The sequence below is a fragment of the Fukomys damarensis genome, unplaced genomic scaffold, assembly GCF_012274545.1.
Source record: "Fukomys damarensis isolate Sample0158 unplaced genomic scaffold, DMR_v1.0_HiC HiC_scaffold_23, whole genome shotgun sequence".
Lineage (NCBI taxonomy): Eukaryota > Metazoa > Chordata > Mammalia > Rodentia > Bathyergidae > Fukomys > Fukomys damarensis.
The window spans coordinates 26,316,930-26,339,603 of NW_022900935.1; the positions used below are offsets into that span (position 1 = coordinate 26,316,930).

Sequence of the window (22,674 nt, forward strand, 5' to 3'; positions counted from 1 at the left end):
TATTGCAGATTTGAGGATTAGCTGTAATTGAGAGCATCAAGAAAGCCTTTCACATCTAAAAAGTGCCTCCCCCGCCCCCCACCATTCTCTGTGCAGCTACAACTCATCTCTAACAGGTATGTAAGTCAGACTTAGAGTCTCAGGGCTGGAGAATTCCCAGTGCTTCCCAGGCTAGTCGTTCCCCTTGCAGAAAGCTCCTGTCCAGAATGACTGCGGGCTTGACTAACACCCGCCGCCCCCGTGCTGGGGAGCTCATCTCCCCTCCGCCCTCCTGCTCCTTTATCTGGGCTTCACTGACTAGGAGAAAGCATCGGTGCTGTGGGCAATGTACCTGCTGATCCTGCTGTCTGAGTCTGATGCCCAGAGGCTGCCAAGCCCCACATTCCAGCAGGATGCAGGGCAGGGCAGAGATGGTGTGGGTGTGGAGATAGGTCTGGTGGTGGAGGACAGGATGTGGGTCCTGGAGGACAAAGTGGGGTGTCCCCATTGCTTCCTATCTCTGATCCAGGACAAGTGGGAGAACAAAGCTCAGGAGAATAAAAGCATTGACATTTTCTGCGATGTGGGCCACATGGCCCTGGACACACTCATGAAGTGCACCTTTGGCAAAGGAGAAAGCGGCCTGTGCTACAGGTGAGGGGCACCTCAGGGCGGGCCATACTCCTCCCTCCCCATTACTCCCCATTTTCCTTCTGGGCCTGGTCAGAGAGGAGGCGGGGTCTTGCCAGGCCTTGGTTGGGGTGAGGAGACACATCTGCCTTAGTGAGGGAGCTTAAGGGAAAGAGAGGAAGCGCTGTGGTCAGAAGGGCTCTGCCCCTGGTCAGTGTCTGAATTGTCCTTCCCTCCACCCTTGCTGCACAGGGACAGCAGCTACTACCGGGCAGTGTCTGACCTCACACTGCTGATGCAACAGCGCATTGACTCCTTCCAGTACCACAACGACTTCATCTACTGGCTCACCCCACATGGCCGCCGCTTCCTGCGGGCCTGTCAGGTGGCTCATGACTATACAGGTGCACCTTCCTGTGGGGCCTGCTGCTAGGAAGCCTGGTTCTTCCTCCTGGCCCCTCTGCATCCTGCCCTTTTCAGGTCCTTAGCTCCCCTTTGGGCAGAGGCAGTGACTCCTGTGCTCCTGACCTAGACCATGTCATCGGGAAGCGGAAGGCAGCCCTGCAAGACAAGAAGGAGCAGGAGAATATCCAGAACCGGAGACGCCTGGACTTCTTGGACATTCTCTTGGGTGCTCGGGTGAGTACCCATTGCCCCGGCCTGAGAGCTGCTCCCAGAGGGGTCCTCAGACCATCCTGCTAGGACGGGGCACGCTGCCCAGCAGAAGGGCTGTTAAGTATTCTGCCCTTTCTCCAGTAAATGTCACCTGTTTCTTGTCCCTTCACACATACCAAGAAAGGTACAGAGGTGTAGTGTGTGTGGCTGGGCTGTGGCATTCGGGGACCTGGGAGACTGGGTCACCTAGCGGCAGCCTGGAGACATTTCTAGACTTCTGAGATCCCCAAGTATCTTGACATTGTAGAATCTCAGAATTTAGCTTTCATTTATTCATTCCTTCATTCGGATCTTTATTCCTCCACCCCCTAAACTCACAGAGCACCTATGCCAAGTCAGTTTCTGTGTTAGGATGTCCATCAGGTCCTAACAGTGTACTGGAAGGGACAGCAGGTGGATGGAGACAAGGTGTGTTCTCCTGCTAGATGGGATTCTGTGTGTCAAGTGAGCAGAACTGACAACTGGGCAAGGTCATAGGTCATTTGTTCAGAGGGATCAGGCAGGGCCTCACGGAATAGGTGCCATCTATGATGGGCTTAGAAGAAGGATACGACCCTAGGAAAAGCTTTAATCCCCACTGTGCAAACAGATTTCACTCCCCCTTTCAGGCCTGCTTTCAACAGCTACTCTTCCAAGTTCTTGGCACCTACTCAAAGCCTTTTGTCTTTCTGCTATGCCTTGACCCAGGATGACAGTGGCATCAAGCTGTCTGATGAAGACCTCCGGGCCGAAGTGGACACATTCATGTTCGAAGGTCATGACACCACCACCAGTGGTATCTCCTGGTTTCTCTACTGCATGGCCTCTCAACCAGAGCACCAGCAGCGTTGCAGGGAGGAGGTTCGTGAGATCCTAGGGGACCAGGACTCCTTCCAGTGGTGAGTGAGGCTGAGGGGGAGTCTGGTGTGCGCAGCCCATTGCCATCCTGGAACTAAGGTGAGGGTGGCTGTGGTTGTCCCGCTCCCTCTAGTAATTCAGCATTCTTGGCTGGAGGTGGGGCTGAGTGTTGATATATCCTTACTCCACTCCCTGTAAATAGAGCCTTTTCAGGGTCACCTACAGAAAATTATCAACAAGAGGCTGAGTTTTCTGTTTGCTGGCAGGGATGATCTGGGCAAGATGACCTACCTGACTATGTGCATCAAGGAGAGCTTCCGCCTCTACCCACCTGTGCCTCAGGTGTACCGCCAGCTCAGCAAGCCTGTCGACTTTGTGGATGGCCGCTCTCTTCCAGCAGGTGGGAGAGAGTGGGCTGAAGAGGGTAGAATCAGGGTCCCCTGGATGCTCCTTTGACACCTCCTGTGATGTTCACCAAAACTTTTTACCAAGGGAGATGAGTTTAGGCTTTGTTTACAGAGAGCCCTGGGTTGATTCTGCCTCCAGAATATATAAGTTAGTTACTCTGCCTCAAAATCTCCATTTCTTCTTCTACAGAATAGATGTGAGAAGGGTATTTACCTTTCAAAGTTTTAATTAAAGAGACACAGGTCAGCAAGGGTGTGCATAGCGCTGTGCATATTCAGGTTGTGCCCTGTATAACTTCAGGACATAATTCATATAACTTGAAGTTAATGCGGAGCCATGCACATCATGTAAACCTTTATGTGATGTCTTCATAAATTGTATTTAGAACTGTGCCTGATATATAGTAAACATTCAGTGAAACTGTAGCAACTACTATTGATAGCATAATGTTATGAATAGTAACTCCTCGACAGTTAGTTAATTGACAGTAGAAAGGTTATAATAGCTCCAGCCTGTCCTACTTTATGGTGTGTGTGTGTGGGTTCATCCCTCCTTTCCTCTTCTTCTTTCATCCCACAAATGTCTGTATCAGGTGTCAATCTCACTTCTGAGGCTACAGGAACCGCACAGGATGATTTATCAAAATACTTTGAGGAGTTGAGTGTGGTCAAGAGCTTGAGGTCACTGGCAATGGTTAAATGGGGGCTAGGGAGGCAGTAGAGCATTCAGGTCCTGTGAGGAGGTGGCACTATCTGCTCTAAGGCCACCTGGTCACCAAGCCTCTTTTCTGTCTACAGGAAGCCTGGTGTCTCTGCACATCTATGCCCTCCATAGGAACAGTGCAGTGTGGCCTGACCCTGAGGTACCTGATTTCTGGGCCAAGATCAGACATGGGGATGAGAGGGCCAGGGGGACTAGCACATGCCAGGACCTGGTGGGTATTTAGGCAAAGCCTGTCTTCTTAGGTCTTTGATCCCCTGCGTTTTTCTCCTGAGAATGCATCTGGACGCCATCCCTTTGCCTTCATGCCCTTCTCTGCTGGGCCCAGGTAGGGAAAGGCCCCAAATTCCCAGGTGCTCAGGATTGAGGAGGAAGGTGGGGGGAGATATCAAGAAGGAGGTCTTCTGTGATGTTGGGTTTGTGGTTATCCTAAATGCCTGGAAAACTTCAGATACATAGTTCTTGCTATTATATTCCTGTCCCTGGGAAGTGAGTGGATGGCAGTCATCCAGGAGAGACCCCAAACCACAATCCCCATCAGGCAGCTATTCAGCCGAGGCCTTCACTATGTTCCCAAGATCTCTTAAATGCAGGTCAATCAATCTACCAGCCAGTTATACATGCAAAATGGTTACTGAGTTTGGGTAGCCACTAAGAGCATTGAATTTCATCTCCTGGACACCTCACAGCCCAGTGCCTCTCTGTACTACTCGCTGCAGGAATTGCATCGGGCAGCAGTTTGCCATGAATGAGATAAAGGTGGTCACGGCCCTCTGTTTGCTCCGCTTTGAGTTCTCCCTCGACCCCTCGCAGCTGCCCATCAAGATGCCCCAGCTGGTTCTGCGCTCCAAGAATGGAATCCACCTGTACCTGAAGCCAGTGGACCCTGGGTCTGGAAAGTAGCTCTGCAGAGATCAAGGACCTAACCAGCCCAGGCTCTCCTTTCCCACTGGGCGTCACTGTCCAGATGAATGTGGAGTAGTCGTGGCTCCCTGTCTTCAGGAGGCTTATTGTTTGGAAGAGGAATAGGCACTGGCATAGACAACTTCCTGGAGGACAGTGCCACTGAAACACTAATGTCTATAAAATATACTTGTTACACTTACGTTTAAGGTTGCATTCACTCACTCAGTCAGTGAGATGAGCACTTACTCATCTCAAGAAACTTCATTTACCTTCTATAGTCCGTAACCTTTCTGAAATGTAGAGGAATGCAGATTCCATCCTTAGTGACAAAGTGAACACCATAGAAGCTTTGCCGAGGGATTCATGGTTGTGATCAGGTAGTGTGTAATTTGTGGGACAGCTCAAGGGATTGCCTTTCTTGAAGAAGTTTCCCTCCCCGCTGGCATAATATAACTGAAATAAGGAAAAACAAGGTAAATTGGAACTATAAAAAAAAAAAGAATAATTCTAAAGCAAAGTCAAAGAATATGGAGGATTTTTTTTTCCCTTTGTCTCTTCCTCCCTCCTTGCATGTGTCTGTGTGTCATCCCTGCATTCTCAGCATTAGGGCCTCAGTCACATGCTGCCCTGGGAATTCATAGTTAGACCAGGGAAGGTAGCACATTGGCATTAGAGGGGAACTTCCTGGGAGAAAGAAATCCCCCTCCTTGAATTAGGTGTTGAGTCATGGGCGAAGTGTGAGGGTGCAAAGAACTTTTGGAGAAACCTCATGGGTGGGGTCCCATAGCGACTTAGTGGTCTTTCACTGGCGGCCCCTGAAGCAGCTGCATGATGGCTGTGGGCACATACACTTCCAGGGTTCAAAGTATAAGGCCACTAGCAGGCTCCAGTCCAGGCATTAGAGAGCTAGAGCAAGAGGACTTGAGGCTGGAGTTGGGGGGCAGGAGAGAGGAATTCTAGCCTTGGAACTTGGTGATGTTTCTATGGATCCCTGAGGGTGTGCCATCTGGAAAGAAATCCTTTACTTGGAAGGTGACAGCCCTGGTCGACCTGACATAGGCCATCTGCTGAAGATGCAAACCTTCTTGCCCAAATGTGTATGATGCAGAGTTCCCATCCAGGGTGTGCCTCTTGGCTGTCTGTTCTGTGCCCCATGCTACCAACACCACCCTGTGTTCCAGCATCTCACTAGACTGCTCTCTGTACAAGTGAAGATGAAGTTTCAGTGATCACCACTTCGTGCCCCTGAGTGGGAGCTGAGCCTCCAATTACGACCACCTTGTGCACTAGGTGGGAACCAAGCCTTGAGGTTTTAACCACCTGGAGCCCCTGGGGTTGCACCTGAGCATAACTCTATTGATTTCCTAAATCTCTTTGGACCTTCGGCACCCAGACAGTCACCAAGTGTGGGCAGGGTTGATGCTGTCCTAATGGGAATAGGTTATGATCCCATTTCAGTACTAAGGGAAGTAGCCTGTGAAGAGGAGACCTCTGGTGTCTTTAAACCAAGAATCCAGAGTTAGTACTGATGTACTTTTGGGGGTGTGTGTTGGTGGGAAATAGACACAAGCGCTCTGGTGCTAGAGAGGAGAGAGGCTTTCTGGAGGAGGGAGGATGGAGGCTGTGCCTGGTAGGCACCATGGATGAGTTCTCCTTGAACCTTCTAGATCTTCACACACACTCTGCTGCCTCCTGTGACCCTGGGAATGTGTGTGAGTAGAGTGTGGAGTGTGCAGTGAATGTGCATACAGGAGAGGCTTACATATCTCTCTTTGTGTGTATTTGGGGGATGTGTATATAAATGGGTCTCAACCTTGGCCTTGCTCATTGCTTGGAGGCAGCAAGGTCACTTCTCAGTCACACTTTCACACCCTGTGGAATCCTGTAGCTGTAGCACACGCTCTTGGCGGGCTGTCAGGGAATGCCTGACGAACTATCGGGAAATGCTCAATCACCTGATGAGCGTACAGCAGAGATGAAAGAATAATATACAAAGGATCAAGAATAAGAATAAATGATAATTTATTATTTGGGGGGCTGGGATCTGATCTTACCTCTCTCCTGGATAAGACCACCTGATCTTAGCTCTCCTGGATAAGACTGCAAGCTCTGGATTTGTCAGTATTTGTAATTTTACAACATAGCAAGGGGTATAAAGGTAGATGTAAGGAATAGTGGGACCTAAGGAATGAATGAACCTGGATGTAAAAGGGAGGAATGATTGTATTTTTGCAAAGGATAGGTCACAGTTAACAAGCCACCTGTGTTATCTTGCAGGTCACAGTTTGCAAGGCACCTGTATGTTCTTTTATTCAAAAAATTATCTTTATCGATACCTTTAAGGTATAAAATATAATGACTCAGCCATAAAGAATGAGAAATAAGAGATATTTATGGCTAAATGGATGCACACTGAGGCCATACTCATAAGTAAAATAAATAGGATACACATGTAAATACTGAATAGATTTTCTAGTGTGAGAAACTGAAAGTGTAAAGAAACACCTGTATTATCTTTAACTAACATTTGATCTGGGAGAATGGCTGCACAGTGTCACAATTCCTCAGCCGTAGTGTCTTCTTGCCCATAGAAACATCATAGTATCATCAATCATTGAGATCTCAACGGTGACCATTGGCACAGGGAAGTTTGGCTCTGTATGCCAGGCAAAGGCTCATTTGGCAAGACACACATGGGCTTTGGATTGAGTCATAATTTTAATTAACAGCCTAATTATAAGCCAACTCAATAATAATTTAAAGCCTTCTTAGTGCAGTTTCAAGCTGGCCTCCTGTAGCTGGACACCCAGAATTCTGAGCTTTTATTGTCCTGTGCTCTCTGAGCATGGCCAGCATCACCTCTGGCACCATCTGATGCTGGGGACCCTCCTGGGAATCTTGTTTGTACGTTCCCAGCTAACTCTGTTGCCCTACTTTCCCTTCTCCCTTGGTCAAGAGTCCAGCCTGCCCTCTCCTGTCTCTTTGCAGAGCAAGACCACAGGAGCCCAGTGACTTAGGAGGCCAGGAGAGTGGGACAGAGGTCTTGACTGCAGATTCCAACTTGGGTAGAAGATATAGACCATAACAAACTGAGGGCATCAGAGGACTCTGGGAAGTTCTGTCTATAGCATCCAGGGCCCTGGCCTCAGAACTGTTTGAGGCAAGAGGGAAATCTATGCTCAGGACAAGCAAAGATTCAGGGTCTGGTTTAATGAAGGCTAACAGAAGCAAGACAACTCTTGTGGGGATACATAAATGGATGGGAGCAGGGATCAGGACTCGGCTCAGAAATACCTGCATCCTGGCACTCACCAAGTATGGGCAGGGCTGGTGTTGCCTCTCCTCCTACGGGGTGGCCAACCAGGGAGACTGCCATGGGGCTGTCCTGTGGGGCAGGAGCTGCTTGGGTTCTGACATCCTCTCCCAAGGGCCTGGGCCCCTCCCAGCCCTTACAGACAGCTGTCCACTCCCCAACCCTCCTGAGGAGTTTCTAGATCCTATATGTGAGGGAGGTGGACAGATGACTCGGTGACACGGCTAGGCTGGGCTCTCTTCTCACATCTCATCTGAGTGAAGGACAAGGTCCTGGGACCCCCATGCTAGATCAGACCTGAAGTTTTCCCACTCAGCTCAAGATGGGATCTAGCTGGAACCTCTTCTGAAAAATCGAGTACAAGAAATGTTAGTCCTTGACTATACTGGAGGCCTTGTCTCTTGCGTTGACAGATGTAAGCTTCTCTGTCTGAGGTCCCAGAGAAAAGCCCTCTGTTTAAACTCAGCTACTGCAGCCTCAGCAGCTGAGCTACTGTGGGGCATGATGAGGCCACCCAAAGATGGTGGGCTGCATCGGGCCCGGCAGAAGTACTGGTACCACAAGCCTCTTGTCATCTCCTCCTTCCTCAGAAGGCACTTGTCTCCTCTCCCTCTGTCTCTTTTTCCCTGTTATATCCTTCAAAGGAAACAAGACATTCCATGTGGCATTAAGAACTTTATTTCAGGAACGAGGGAGATGGAAAGGCTTGAGTGAGAGACACACAGGTAGACAGAGACCATGCAGGAGAGAAATCAGATGATAGTTGGGGAGGGACAATGCCAGGCTGAATAATGTCTTCCAAGGATGTCCCAGGCCTCAACTTTGAAGCCCATGAATATGTTATCTCATATGTCAAAGGAACTCTAAAGGTTGACAGGTTGAGTAAAAGATTTTGAGATGGGTAAATTATCCTTTAAAGAAAGAAGAAGTGACAGGTTCAAGGAATGCAAAGAATTCATCTCTAGAGTGGAAAGGCAAGCAGAAAGGTTCTCTCCTGGACCCTGCAGAAGCGGTCGGCCACATCAACAACTGGATCTTCTCCCAGTGATACCCATTTCAGATTCTGAGCTCCAGAAATATAAGAGAATAGCTTTCTGTTACTTAAAACCATAAAGGTTGTGGTAGTTGATTATAGAAGCAGTAGGAAGCTCATATAGAAAAAAAAAGCAAGTAGAAAAAGAAAAAACGGGTAGAGTGGTAGGTAGGCTGAAGGATAGGCAGGTGATCAGGGCGTAGATAGGCAGTGAGAGATGCAGGCAGGAAGAAGATATGTAGACAGGCAAACTGGTAAGGAGCCTAAGGAAAAGTGAGAGAGAGAAGGGCAGACAGAAAGGAGGCAGGACAACAGGAAGGTGAGCAGGTAGAAAGCAGATGAATGGACAGGCTGGGGAGAGAAGCAGGTGACAGGAAGACCAGATAGTAGGCATGAGACCCTCAGAGCCTGTTGTTGACTCACCAGGGTTAGTGGAGCTTCCGAAGATGAAGATGGATCCCATTCTTGGACTTCAACACAAGTCGTGGTATTGGGAAGGGGACCCTGGTGGGATCTGGCAGTAGCTCAAAAAGGAGCAGGGTCAGGGCCACAGCCAACTTCAGTTCATTCATGGCAAATTGTTTCCCAAAGCATTTCCTGGGCCAGACAGTGACAGTGCAGTGAGATGTGGACTCCGGCCCTGTTCTAAGCTGGTCAGGCACTGGTACCTGAGCCCCAGTGCAGAGCCTGTCATTTAGGAGGTCTGACTTGATGGTAGAGTGGTAATTCCCTCAAAGGTGGGGACACGCAGCACTGAAGCATGTGTTACTTCTGTCTTACAGCCATTGTGGTCCTTGGGCCTTTAAAAGATGACAGGAGCATCTGGGCTTCCAGGCATGCTGGGAATCAGAGCTATGTATCTGGGGTAGGGTTGGATCTAGACTGAAATTACAGTAGGCCTAGGGCTAGAGCCAGAATCTTGCTTTGTAGTAGGAATAGCGCAAAGCAAATGTGGTTGACTGTACCAGGTTAGCTCCCCCACCTGCCTCTCGGGTGAGTCCATATCAGTAGCAAGAATAAGAACCTTGTAGCCAAAGGCCTACCACTGACCCATCCAGTTGGACACTGCCCTGGTAGCTGAAGGCGCACTAGAGTCCAGTGTCATCAAGGAGATGTGTTGGAAGATCTCCAGAGGAGAGTCCTGACTGATGAGCCGCTCCCTTGCCAGGGACAAGTAGTTCTGTTGTTTGGCAGCGTAACTTGGCAAGAGAGAGACTCATGAACTTCACTCGAACAGAGTCAGCCATGGTTTCCAAGTAGGGCTTCAGGATGTCATAGTGGAAGGCTGGGGTCAACATCCGCCGGTGCTAGAACCACGTCTGGCCATTCAATAGGAGCAAACCATACCCTGGGCAGAGATAGGTGTTTGTGTGTGTGTGTGTGTGTGTGTGTGTGTGTGTGTGAGTGTGTGACAGAATCAGATCCCTGGATAATTTGGGAGGAACTGTGCTGTGGAACTGGTGCAGACAACCCTCAGAAGGCGGAATTTCTAGGACAAGGCAGGAAGGACACATACATTCAGGAATGTGGATTTCCCACTTGTGTTGGTCCATCTGCTGTGATTATGGCAACTCTTAGATAAAGGTTAAAAAAGTGTTGAGGGCAGGTCAAGGAGGGGCATAAATAGATGCCAGGCTGGCAATATTTCAAGAGATGTGGCAGAAGCTGAGCTTCAGGAGGACTCATTTCAGCATTAGGAGGGAATAAGAGTCTGATGAGAAGAAGAACAGTGAGGGTTGATAGAGGAGTGGTTCACGACAGTGGTGTCTGGGTATCCGTTGTCCTCTATAAGCCAGAGACATGGTGCTTGGGAAACTTACTGGGCAGGGACTGTGCTCGTATCTTAGATATACATACCAATCCAGGGTGCCAGGAATCTGTAGGCAGAATTGGCCTTTGGATCTGAAAGACAAGCAAGGAAACCGAGGCCCAAATAATGTGGCCCTGAGGAAACTGATGTTCAGGCCACGGGTTGTCATGAATTCTTGATGCCTGCCGGTTGGCAGTTTGTGCCATGTTACCTCCCATTGCTTCCAATCCCTTCTAAGTCTGTCCTGACTCTCAGTTTGTCTCAGGAAGGTAGGCTTCTTGTACTAGAAGATGAACACTCCCAGGACTGTGATGGGGAACCGGGGAGAAACAATGGCTGCATCCTCATTGCCAGGGAATAAAACAGAGCTTGTTGTCTTTCTTTCTTTCTTTCTTTCTTTCTTTCTTTCTTTCTTTCTTTCTTTCTTTCTTTCTTTCTTTCTTTCTTTCTTTCTTTTGTGGAACAGGGAATTGAACTCTGACACTTGGACTTGCAAAGCAGGCCACGGAACCACTGAGCCAAATTCCCAGCCCCTCTTGTTGTTTTTCTAGTATGGATGCTGGCTCAGTCATTTTATGACATAAGACAAGTGACAGTTAAAGGCTTCAAACCCAAATTGGTATAGATACGGTTTGATTTTCAGACTTAGAACAATTTATACAATGGATTCCTTGATCTGATTAAAATAAGAAAGGAAAAGAAAGAAAATTGGTCTCACACAACTGTTTTAAAACTTCAGTAGTGAGGAAGAATTGCTGGGCATGTGCTGAGTTGTGGTCTGGGTGAATGATGGGAAGTGTTCAGGGATGATGGCCAAAGTGTCCTCCTATTCTGGAAATTGACAGGTCAAGGGCATACACTATAGAGCAAGGAACTTCTCTTGCTAGAAAGAGGCTTCATTCTCACCTGATCTCCCCATTTTCATGTAGTCAGGGTCATAGATTACCAGGTGAGCTCTACTTCCACAGAACCAGAGAGGAAAGGCACTTGGGAATTCCTCTACCCATTTCAGCACCTGTTGCAGCTCCTGGTCGGGGTGGACCTGTCACCAAGGGAAAGAACTCAGCAAGGATTTTTGCTTAGTTCTAGTCCTTGCAGTAGAGTGAAAGGCAGGACTACCACAGGGACGGAGCTGCGGATCATTCAACAAAAGTCAGCAATTTGATGATTGCATAACCTATCTGTGTTGTTATCCAGACTTTGCTGGTTTTTAAAAAATTAATTTTATTGATACATTTACTGTATATAATATAATGACATTCACCATTGGTAATCTGTACCTTTAAGTAACATATCTTGGTTCTTATTTTTCCCTATTCCCCTCCCCTCCCTCCAACTCTGCCACCCCTCCCTACTTAGAAAGACTTTGTTTCCATTTTTTCATTTTCTCATATTAATTCCATTTCCTTCTTTCCTTTCCCTTATTCCTCTCATTTGCCCTTCCCCTCTTCCCCTTTTCTTTCTATTTCTGGGGCTTTCCCTAAGCCAGAATCTGTGCCCCATTAGATGGAAGCTGTCTGAGAGAAGCAAGGTGTATAAGAGGCCTAGTTCTCCTTCTGAGCTCCATATCCTTCATCTCCCCTTAAGTGTATTCAATGCACAACCCCTTGCTGAGCTCCTCTCCCTGAAGTCCCTTATCTAGCCAAGAGGTGGCATTGCAGGGAGTCAATGCTGTCTCTCCGCAGCCCCCAGGCTGCTCCCTTCTCTCCTTCCTTGGTGACTCAACAACCTTTGCCAGCTCCAATGATCTCATAGCACAAGGAGAGTGGAGGCCAAGCTGGTAGCTAAAAACACTGCTTAATGAGCAACTCTAATGTCAGTCTTCTTCATCAGCAGGAATTGTGCTGCCCATGACCTTCAGGATATTAGCCTCCAATATCACCCATTTTGGAGATCCTTTCAGTTTTGGGCAAATCTAGCTAGTTGGTCCCTCCACCTGACATCATAACTCTACCTGTTAAGAGTTTGCTTGTGGCCTGACACCTCCTGAGATTTATCTTTACCATGAACCCCTCAGGGCCGGGATCCCATCACCCTGATATCTGTATCCCCAGGCAAACTCAGGCCCATGCATAGAGGTTGGCATCAAATGACCGGAGCAGGGTGGAAGCATAGTTCTAAGCCAGAAACACTTAGAAACCTGGCTGATTCCAGCACTCTGAGATCCTAAGGCAGGGCGGAAAGTTTGAGCCCAGCCCGGGCAATTCAGACTAAGCAAGGTTCTGTCTCAAAATAAAATAAATAAGGGCAAGTTTTTTGAGAGAAGCTGAGGGAGCTGGGGGAGTTCACCTTGGAAAGGATGAATCTCAGGAAGGGCCAGCCATAGCCCCTCCAAGTGCAGGGCTAACACCACCGGTGACAGATCTGCACAAGGAAGGAGCAGGTGACAGACCCAAGCAACAGCTGGACCAGCTTCTTGTGAAGGAGTGAGATCCCTGAGGCCGAGATGAGCCCAGCCTGAGAGGAGCTGGGTGCTCCCTGAGTACCACATGACTGCTACATGGTAGGTTTGTCCTGTGGGTTGCTGGCTAGGCTGAGTGCCCCGGCTTCCCTGCTATCCCCCTTCCTTACCTTGTGCCCAAAGAGCCAGTGGGAGGGTGCACTCGGGAACTGCTGGAGAGCTTTGAGTAGCCATTGTCTGTGCAGGTAGAGCTGGGCTGCCTTGAACAGTAGCAGAAGCAGGGCGAGCAGGGAGGCCACTTGGAGGAGCCCAGAAATGCTTCCTGGGAATCTGGTGGGGTTGAATGCAGAGATGCCCATGGTGCAGTGGCTTCTGGATCACTGGCAGGTCTGTCCTATTACTTACCTACCTGACCTGTTTTATGGAGTATTGCTGGTCAACCTGTGGGAGGGAGAACTTTGAGGGCGAGCTTTAAGTTATTAACTTGTCCGATTTATATTGGAATTTAGAAAATGCTTTGTCAGCTAACTGTGATAATCATCAGGCACACACCCACATTCCCCCTCCATTTCATGCACAAATATTTATTCATTTATCTGTTTATTTTCCTTTTTAAATTGAATGTCATTTATTATTATTTTACTTGTACATGTACATAGGGCACAATGAAATATTTTTATTCAAAGATTCTTTTGTACCGGGGATCAAACTTGGGACCTTCCACTGGAAAGGCAGGAAGTGGCACCACTGAGCTAAATCCCTGGCCAACAGCATATTTTGATACAACATGTTCTGATAAAATCAGGTTAATTAATTATCACCTCCAGATCTTTAAACATTTATCCTTTCTTTCTTCTTTCTTCTTGAAAAAGTTTTATGTTTTAAGTATCAAACATGCTTACCCCCCTGCCCCAAATAGCTATACTTTTAACACAGTATCTAAAGTGAGGATCCCAGGTTCTGGACCTCTTCCCAGAGTTTATTAAGGCTACTGCTTCATTCACCTCAACGGAGAGTTCCTTAAGTTCTCTCAATAAATGTGACACCTGCACATTTTCTTCTGAATTGCCAAGTCCAAATTCTCCCAGCCGATGGTAAATGATTGTCAGTTCACACAGCAGAGCATCTAGGTACTGATGCCTGTGTTCCTCCAGGAGAGAAAGGTGGATCAATCTCATGGGAAACTAGTGGCTTTTGGTGACCTGAAATGTGAGGAAAATCTTGTATTGCTCCTTAAAGCATTCAGCCATTGCCTGCTGGGGGCTGTGTGTTCCCCTGTGGATGCTGAGTATGTGCACCAGCTCCTGCTTCCTTAGAAAAAGTTTGCAGTTCAGAGCACAAGACTTTTCCTGTAGCTTCTTCCCTTTCCATATCGCTTGTAAATTATATTCTTTTTTTTGGATGGAGTGAGATTGTTCTCTTTCTTATGACAATCAAGGATCTATCTATCTATCATCTTTTTTTTGGTATGGGGGATCAAACTAGGGACCTTCTACTTGTGAGGCGGTTGTTGGCACCACTGAGCTAAATCCCTGGCCCTGTTCGCTGTTTTTATAGTTAACAAAGTCAGCACTAATATTTGGGATTCCCTCATTTCCACCACTTCAGATAAATCTGGGCTCTTTTTGCAGGGTAGTAAGTGATGTGAACTCGGGTTTCCTTGACATTATCTCTTCTGATCGTGGAGTCTTTCTCACCATGCTTCTGTCATTAATGGCAGCGAGGTTCAGCTCCTGTGGGGCCATGCTCCACCCCTTTGGCAACATGGACTTTAGGTTTCCCTTCCTGACCCCATTGCTATCTTTGTTTTGTGAGGCATGATGGATTTCCTTTCATCTTTAGGCATCTTCTCACTGGTTTTTAACTCTTTTGCTTCAGGAGACATTTTGGTTGTTTTCTTCTCCTATTAAAGCATGGGGAATTGACACTGTTCTTGTCTTGGTGTCACTAGCTGTGTTGGAATCAGTGGTGGAACACTTTCCAGTGCTGTGACCAGAGGAATCTTGCTGTTTTCCTGTCTTCCACTCAAGGGTGGGCTCTGCAAGCTTCTCTGATTGCCTGCCTCCCTTCTTCCTTCCTCCCTCCTCCTTCTCTCCCTTCCTTCCTTTCTTCCTTTTCCATTTACCTTTCTCCCTCCTTCCCTTCCCTTCTTTTTATCACACCTCCTAAACACACAGAAGAGGACTTCAGAAATGCTTCAGAAAATGAGAAGAATGATTGCATAAGTGTGTTTAAAGTGAGGGGATTATTTTGAGGAGGGATTAATGGCATGTGTCTTTTCCTCTAATAAATTTTAAAAATTTAAACATTTCCCATATTTTGGTTACACCTGGTACATTTAGGTCCTTGACCTATTTTGAGTTGGTTTTGGTAATTGGTGAAAGATACAAGTTTGGTGTCATTCTCATGGATATTCAGTTTTCCCACAACCTATTGCTGTACTCTCTCCAAATGTATGTTTTTGACACCTTGTTGAAGATGACTTGCATGTAGATATGTGGATTTGCAGCTGATTTCTCTCCTCTGTTACATTTGTTTATGTGTCAGAGCCATGCTGTTTTGGCTGCTATAACTTTGTAGTGTGTTTTTTCTTTGCTCTTTTTGTTCAATATTGCTTTGGGTATTTGAGGTCTTTTGTTTTTCTATGTGAATTTTTTGGCTTTTTTTTTCTATTTCTGTGAAGAATACTATTGATATTTTGGTAGGGATTGCACTGACTACATGAATTTCTTTAGGTACTGTGGACTGATATTTTAGCATTATTTATTCTTCCAATCCATGAACAGGGGATCTCTTCACAATTTTTCCATTCTCAGTTTCTTTCAGCAGTGTTTTGTCATTTTCATTGTAGAGATCATTCCCCTTACTTGTTAAATATATTGATAGGTGTTTCACTTTATTTTAATGGCTATTGTGAGATTGCTTTCTTGGTTTCTTTTTGAAAAAATTCATTTTGTGTGTACAAAAATGCTACTGCTTCCTCAAATTTACTGAATTTATTCTAAGTTTTTAAATGAAGATTTTTCTAGATATAAAATCATGTCATCTCTGAAAAAGGATAAATTTACTCCCTATGTTTTTATTTGATTGTCCTTTATTTCTTTCTCATGCCTGGTGTTTTGAGGCTTCCCATAATATATTGTATGAGAACAGTGAAATGAACATCTTTTTCTTGGTCTAGGTCTTAGTGGAAACAATTTCACCTTTCCCTGTTCAGTATGATGTTGCCTGTAGGTTTGTCACATACAGTCCTTATTGTGTTAAAGTAATTTTTTAAAACTAGTTTGTTGAGCACTTTCACCCCAATCTTAGCCAAAAGACCGAGAAGCAATGTTGAAGACTTTTAAAATAAAGGGCTGTTGAATTTTTCTCAAATATTTTGTTGCCTCTAGCGAGGTGACTGTATGGTTTTTATCTTTTATTCTTTTGATTTGATGAATTACATTTATTGGTTTTCATCCTTGCATCATTTGGATAAATTCCATTTGACCATTACATATACATACATGTATCTTAATGTGCCATTATATTTGATTTTCTTATATTTTGTTAAAAAAATTTTCACTTATGTGCATCCAGAATTCTGGTCTATATTCTACTTTCTGTGATTTCTTGTCTAGTTTTTGTATCATGAAAATGAGGGCATGGTATGATCCATTTAGAACAATTCTTGTTCTTTTAATTTTTTGAAATATTTTGAGAAGAATTGATATAATTTCTTTAAAGATTTAGTGAAATTCAGCAATACGGCCTTTTGATGGGGCACCTATCAGGGTTTAAAAGCTGCACAACAGCCAGGATGACCTTCTGTCAGGCCTGGACATGTGGAGCACTGCAATCACAGAAATATAGGTGAGCTCTCCTCTGTGTTTAAGTGCCATGCAGGAGCTGAGATACTCTGATAGCCCCAGCTGGGGTGGCAGTTAATGCCCAAAGTCTGCACAGTTTCCTGCATGGGACTTCACCCATGAAGTTATTCATGAAATTGCTTCCTAGTTGCTTCCCAGAGGAGCTGGTGGATGGATGGGGCCACTCAGCCTTGGCCCTTTTTTAGGACGAGAAGTGTGTCAGGTACTGCTAGTTAGCCATCTTGCTGATGACATGCCACTGAGCAATGCTATATGCCAGGCAGGATGGTAGGTACTGAGCACAACAGCGAGGAAAGCAGACACGAACCTTAATTTATGAGAAATTTTCTACTTTACCAAATATTCAGTGGATGGGACTTGTATTATTACCCTTAGTTCACCTACAACAAATTGGTGACATCGAGGCAAAATGACAGTTTTGAGAGAACAGCCATTGAGAATCCATAGGGGGATTCGAATTCTGTGTTGAACAACAAAACTGTTTCCTCTAACAGCCTCTGAAACACTCCCAATAGCCTTCACCTTTGCCTTTCCTAATATCAAATAATTCATTTCGAAATCCAGGTTAAAGAGGAATGCACTTATTTATACCTTGTTCTATGGACTTTCCCCCTAGTTCAGTGGTACTTTTTAGCCCTGTGTTCTGCTCTTCCCTATTTACTTGGGACTCTTGCACTTTGACTCTTGTCCTACCTGACTCAGCTCCTGCTTTTATTTATTTATTTTTTCCTTTTAATTGAGTTTATTGGTACAATCTAGGTATACAGTACAGTTACATTCATCATTGGGATTCTGTACCTTTACATAATAGTTCTTGATTCTTATTTTTTCCCCTTGTCCCTGCCCTCCCTTCATCCCCTCCTCCTCTCCCCATTTACAAACACTTTATTTCCATTTTTCAGTTTCTCATATTTTTTTTCCTCTCCCTTATTACCTTTCTCCCACCCTTCCCACTTTCCCTACATGTTTAGACCTTTACTTCCTATTTCACATTATTAATTATCTCATTAGGATCCTGTGTACTGTTATAGCTTTTCACACCAGAGAAACTATTCGGTATTTCATTTAAAGAAATCTCTGTATGGACATTAAAAATAGGGAATCCTAAAATAAAACTAAAAAGGAAAGTGAAAGAGAAAAGGCGATGATGTAACATTAAAATAATCCTTAATTCTGGATATGAAAATGGTCCCTGAACATATTAAATTGCTTCTTGCTCTTATAGTCTTATCTTATTCTTTTTTTTTCATTATTTAGAGAATACTTTATTAGTTTCTGTAATCAAACCCACTTAGATATGACCTTACATATTTAGTACAATGTGTTACCCCTCTATACATGGAAAAACAAAGTAAAAATAAAAAAATATTAACATTTCTATACCAATATGGCTGTCCATTTCTGTACAATGCCAACTCAACAGAGTAAATTGGGATGACTTTTTCCAAAATTGGTGGCACCGTGAAAGTTTCCCAAAATTCAATTTATATATATATGTATATATATATTTATATTTATATAAAAAGACTAATAATAGCAGTATGTCATGCATAGATAGCAGCAACAGCTTTTCCAGGTTCTGCAGTCATCTGAACAAAATTATAGACATTCAGCACATTCCATTAAAAAAACAAAACAAAACAAAACAAAAACAAAGAAAAGAATAATATCCAGAAAACAGCAAAGTTTTGTTGCTGTTGTGGTACCTGGCACCATTTTTTTATAGCATCTTAATCCTCATCTGGAAAGAGAACATTCTAAAGTAATATCATTAAATTCCTGCTTTTTCTTTTGTTTGGGTCTTTCCTGGCTTTTGGAATCAAAGTAATGCTTGCTTCCAGGAATGAATTTGCGATTTGGGAGCATTGCTTCCCTTTCAATTTCATTAAAGAGTTTGTCTTTAGGTTTTGAGTCTCTAATGACTCTTAGGCATTCTTACTTTCAGTATACCAGGAAAGACAACTGATTAGACACATCACAACACGTTAGCTCAAGAGATATGATCAGCATCAACAATAGCATCAAATACAGCTCAGAAAATGACAGTTTGTGGTAGCTATTAATCGGTCACCTTTAACTGCATAAACTAAATAAAAATAAAGGACCAGCCAAAAATATGTCTGTAGTAAATAAAGCTTTCAGCATAGCAATTTATCCTTTGGGATGAGGATGTAGGAGTTGGTAGGGAGGGATAGAGAGATAGGAGAGCAAATGGTTAGAAATGAGGCTAGAGGACACGGGGAGATCATGAAAACTTTGGGAAACTGTTGGAGACAAGGGAAAAAGAAAGAGTGAAGGAACAAAGACAAGAACAGAACAAACTAATAGCAATAGGGAATCTAGAACCCATATGCACCTTAATGACAACTGAGGGCAGGAAAGAGAGTGACTAAAAATGTGAAATAGGACAGGAACAAGAACAAAATGGGAAGCAAGTGACAAACAAGAAGGGAGAGGGTGAAAGAGATAAAGAAAAAGGGCCTCCTCCTTCAGGGTATGTCTTTGCTGTCACAAAAGGCAACATTAGCAGCAATGTACAGATGTAAGTTGATTAGTCTCAGCAAGCCAGCCATAGTGTGCTGAAATTCAGGTGAACTGACTTCTGGCTGCAAGACCCAAGTTGAGCTTCCTGACCTCCAGCAGGATTGAACTCTGCAAGGTTCTACTGCAGGTTTCATCATCCCTTTCCCTGAAGTGAGTCTGGTTTCTGATGGGAGGTGTTGATCTGACCAAGTTACCAACCACAGCGGTCCAGCGTGCCTTCATTGCAGAAAGTTTTTTCACTTTCCAGTGGGCTTCAATTTTCATCAAGGAGCCTCAGAGAGGCTTTCTCTGTTCTTCACTTCTGCTCTATCTTCTGGAGCTCATAGCCATAGTTCCAGGCACCTCTGTAGTGCAGATCCAGATACTGGCCTAACTAGTGCAGAAATCTTGGGGCACATCCCTCTGCAGTATGGTGCTTTGTGCAGGGGAGTTTGGGCAGTGTTTGGCCCTACCCTGTGATGTTGCTGGGTGCCTGGGTGGTGGGGGCTGTCCTGGGTCCTCTGTACATTATTGTTCTGGGTGCTGGTTGTGACTATTTTTTTTCCTTCTCTGAACCTTGAGTTCTTGTATTTGACCTCATAATGTGGTAATCCTTAGTAACCAATTATTATATTAAGGATATTGAACACAATGCTTAACATGATTCCTTTCAAAATGATGAAATAATATTAAAAAAAATTTCTTATAGTATAGATGTGAAATCTAAAGTAGAAAGAGGTAGTTGCCAGAATGAGATCACCCGACTGGTAGGTGGTGCAGCCAGCATTCAAACCCAGGCTGTTTGGCTTCACAGACTTTGCTGTTAACCATTAGCATAAAGGAGATGATAATTAGTTTGAGCCTCCAATCAATATGGTAATCCCTAACATTTTTAGGGAGTACCTCATGATTGCTATAATTTGTCAATTATGTCCCTGCATGAAGATATAGTGGATTAGCTGCACCATATATTGGTGTAAATACAAGCCACTTGGAGCTTTGGAAAAGTATATAGCAAACCTGGTGACTAAATATACACAGTCACTGAAAATAGTGTTGGTAGAGAATTTTGAAGGATACAAGTACAATGTATAAGAAAGTGACAAATACAGTAGAGAACAACATACAACCTATAGGATGAGCTTAAGTTTTAGAAAAATTGTATTTTACATCATCAAGGTTTATTGACAAGTAAACACAATTCCTATATATTTAGTATCCAGATACCTTAACCAAAGATTCCTGCAAAGTTATAAATAGGCATTATATGTCCTTATGCTTCACAAAACCTGGAACTGAGGCATAGTAAATACTGGCCTGGGGAATTATGACAAATGGAAAGAATAAGACTTTTGGAGTTGCTAGTTTTCTATCTTGAACAGACTATGTTCAGTTTTGGATGCTATAGTTTTAAAAATGAAGTTGGTATTTTTCTTTCTGGAAGCTTCTTGGCTCAGTTAATAAGCAAAAAAAAAGGCAGAGTAGAGGCTGTGGATCTTGCTGTGGTGATTCAAAGCAGGTAGATTCTCCAGTACCTACTTTGTTTCTGGTTTTCTTTAAAGCAAGTTTGTTGCTGATGCAATTTTACATATGTCGTATAGTTTTACTCCTTTGAAAAGGTTGAATCTCTCAGGAAAAAGCCTGTTGTATAAACAGCTTTATTCAGATATAATATATAATGCCAAAAAATTTACCCATTTACTACTTAATGGGATTGAGTAGATATTAATTTTTCAAAATGAGTCAAATATCCATCTGCCTCATAAGCACAAGGTCCTGCATTTGATCCTCAGTATCCAAAAAATAATAAAATAAAATTAGTCAATATATAGTGCAGCAGACATCCCTGCTCAGTATTACCAGGCTATGAGTGACGCATGCTTCTTGCTTCCCCTATTTTGGCTATATTGTTTTATATCAGGAGTCAGACCAAATCCCTGTGGGACTCAAATGGGCATATCAGATAGCAGAGTTGGGCTAGTAATGCTCCTTTGCTAATGGCTGTCACTGAATCCTAAGTCCTGGTCTGTGAAGTGGTAGGGTTCTGCTGAGTTATGTGCAGCTGAGGTCAGCATGACCCCAATTAAAATTCTTTTTCCTGAATTATGGCTTCTCACTGACATGATGAGTTGCTTGCTAAATGCTCCTGGTCCCTGTACCTGACTATTCTATCCAAGCAAGATAAAGCATTGTTCACAGTGTTCACTCCCTTATAACACTGCCTATGCCATCATGCCAAGTATTCAGCAGTATTCCATTCGATGCCTTCAAAGCATACTCAGCTCCCTATTCCTTCCCAGAATTGTATGCAATAAATATTGGGGCCCTTTGTCTTTGTTGCCCAGGGCAGCATTGATCAGGTCCTAAGACCCAGCTTCTCTCTAAGTTTTGTTTCCTGTCTTTATTCTTTAGCCTTGTGCTGTTGTGGCTCACAGGAGGCCAGAACCTACTGTAAGGGTTCTGGAAATGTCCCCTTTCCCATTCCCTATAATATAGTATATATAACTGGACACTCTGACCAATTTTTATAGCATAGTTTGATGACATTATTTACAATTACAGTTTTTACAACCATCACCAAGATTTCCAAAATTTTTTCATTATTTCAATGGAAATTATATCACCATTTGGCAATAGCCCCTCATTTCTCCCTTTCTCCAGTTGCAGGTAATGTCTAGTCTACTTTCAATAGTGTACTTCCTGGCTATAAATTTACCTATTATCTCTTCTTAGAACCATACATTATTTGACCTCTTATGCCTGACTTATTTTCCTCACTATTCTGTTATCAAGGCTATTTATGAGGCAGCATTAATCAGACTTCATTCCTTTGAATATGTGAATATCCTATTCTATGAAAATGCAACACTGTATATATCCATTTATCTATTCATGAATTTTATGTATTTTATCCTATGTCTATTGTGAATAATGCTGTAGTGAATACTGCTTACAAGCATCTGTCCATGCCTTTGCTTTCAATTCCTTTGGGTAAATACCTACTTGGGAAACTGCTGGATTATATGAAAACTTTATTTTTAGCTTTTTGAAGAACCACAAAACTGATTTCCAAATCAGCTAGGTCAATTTACATTCATTTGTAATATATTAGAATTCCAATTCATCCATATTCTGTGCAGAATTTTTAATTTTTCAAGTAATAATTATAATTGCTCAGAGTGGTGTCTCTTTTTAGAAAATTAATTTTTGGAATAGTTGGTTTAATTTTGACACAGCAATACATGCATTAAATATATTTTCATCACTTCCACATCCCATCATTCCCTCTGCCCTTATTTTCCCTTCCTCTTGTCTAATAATTTCTCTTTTAATTTTTAATTTAATTTTTAATACACCCCCCTTAGATCCTACATGTGAGAAAAAACACATGATCTTTGTCTTTCTGAGCCTTTTTCTTTTTGCTTGACATGATGATCTCCAGTTATATACATTTTCACAAAAATGACACAATCTTATTCTTTTTTATGGCCAAATTATCTATCTATCTATCTATCTATCTATCTATCTATCTATCTATCTATCTATCTATCTATCCATTTGTCACTTTTA

General features: G+C 43.9%; 1 protein-coding gene and 1 long non-coding RNA gene across 2 annotated transcripts in view; one reads left to right on the plus strand and one right to left on the minus strand.

Moving 5' to 3' along the window:
- LOC104852514 (cytochrome P450 4B1) overlaps positions 1-4,354 on the plus strand; it is a 20,806-nt gene extending 16,452 nt beyond the window's left edge. Inside the window, exons 5-12 of the mRNA XM_010610251.2 lie at positions 451-633; positions 862-1,013; positions 1,142-1,248; positions 1,972-2,162; positions 2,388-2,521; positions 3,327-3,391; positions 3,495-3,577; positions 3,969-4,354. Coding sequence (XP_010608553.1) covers positions 451-633; positions 862-1,013; positions 1,142-1,248; positions 1,972-2,162; positions 2,388-2,521; positions 3,327-3,391; positions 3,495-3,577; positions 3,969-4,152 — 1,099 coding nt within the window. The 3' untranslated portion in view covers positions 4,153-4,354. The remainder of the gene's footprint in view (positions 1-450; positions 634-861; positions 1,014-1,141; positions 1,249-1,971; positions 2,163-2,387; positions 2,522-3,326; positions 3,392-3,494; positions 3,578-3,968) is intronic.
- A 3,774-nt stretch (positions 4,355-8,128) lies between these two features.
- LOC104852515 lies at positions 8,129-11,553 on the minus strand. Its single transcript, XR_777509.2, has 2 exons — positions 11,218-11,553; positions 8,129-10,403 (listed from the first exon to the last, which is right to left on the minus strand). It is a non-coding gene; the product is annotated as an uncharacterized LOC104852515 (long non-coding RNA).
- Between the last annotated feature and the right edge of the window lie 11,121 nt (positions 11,554-22,674).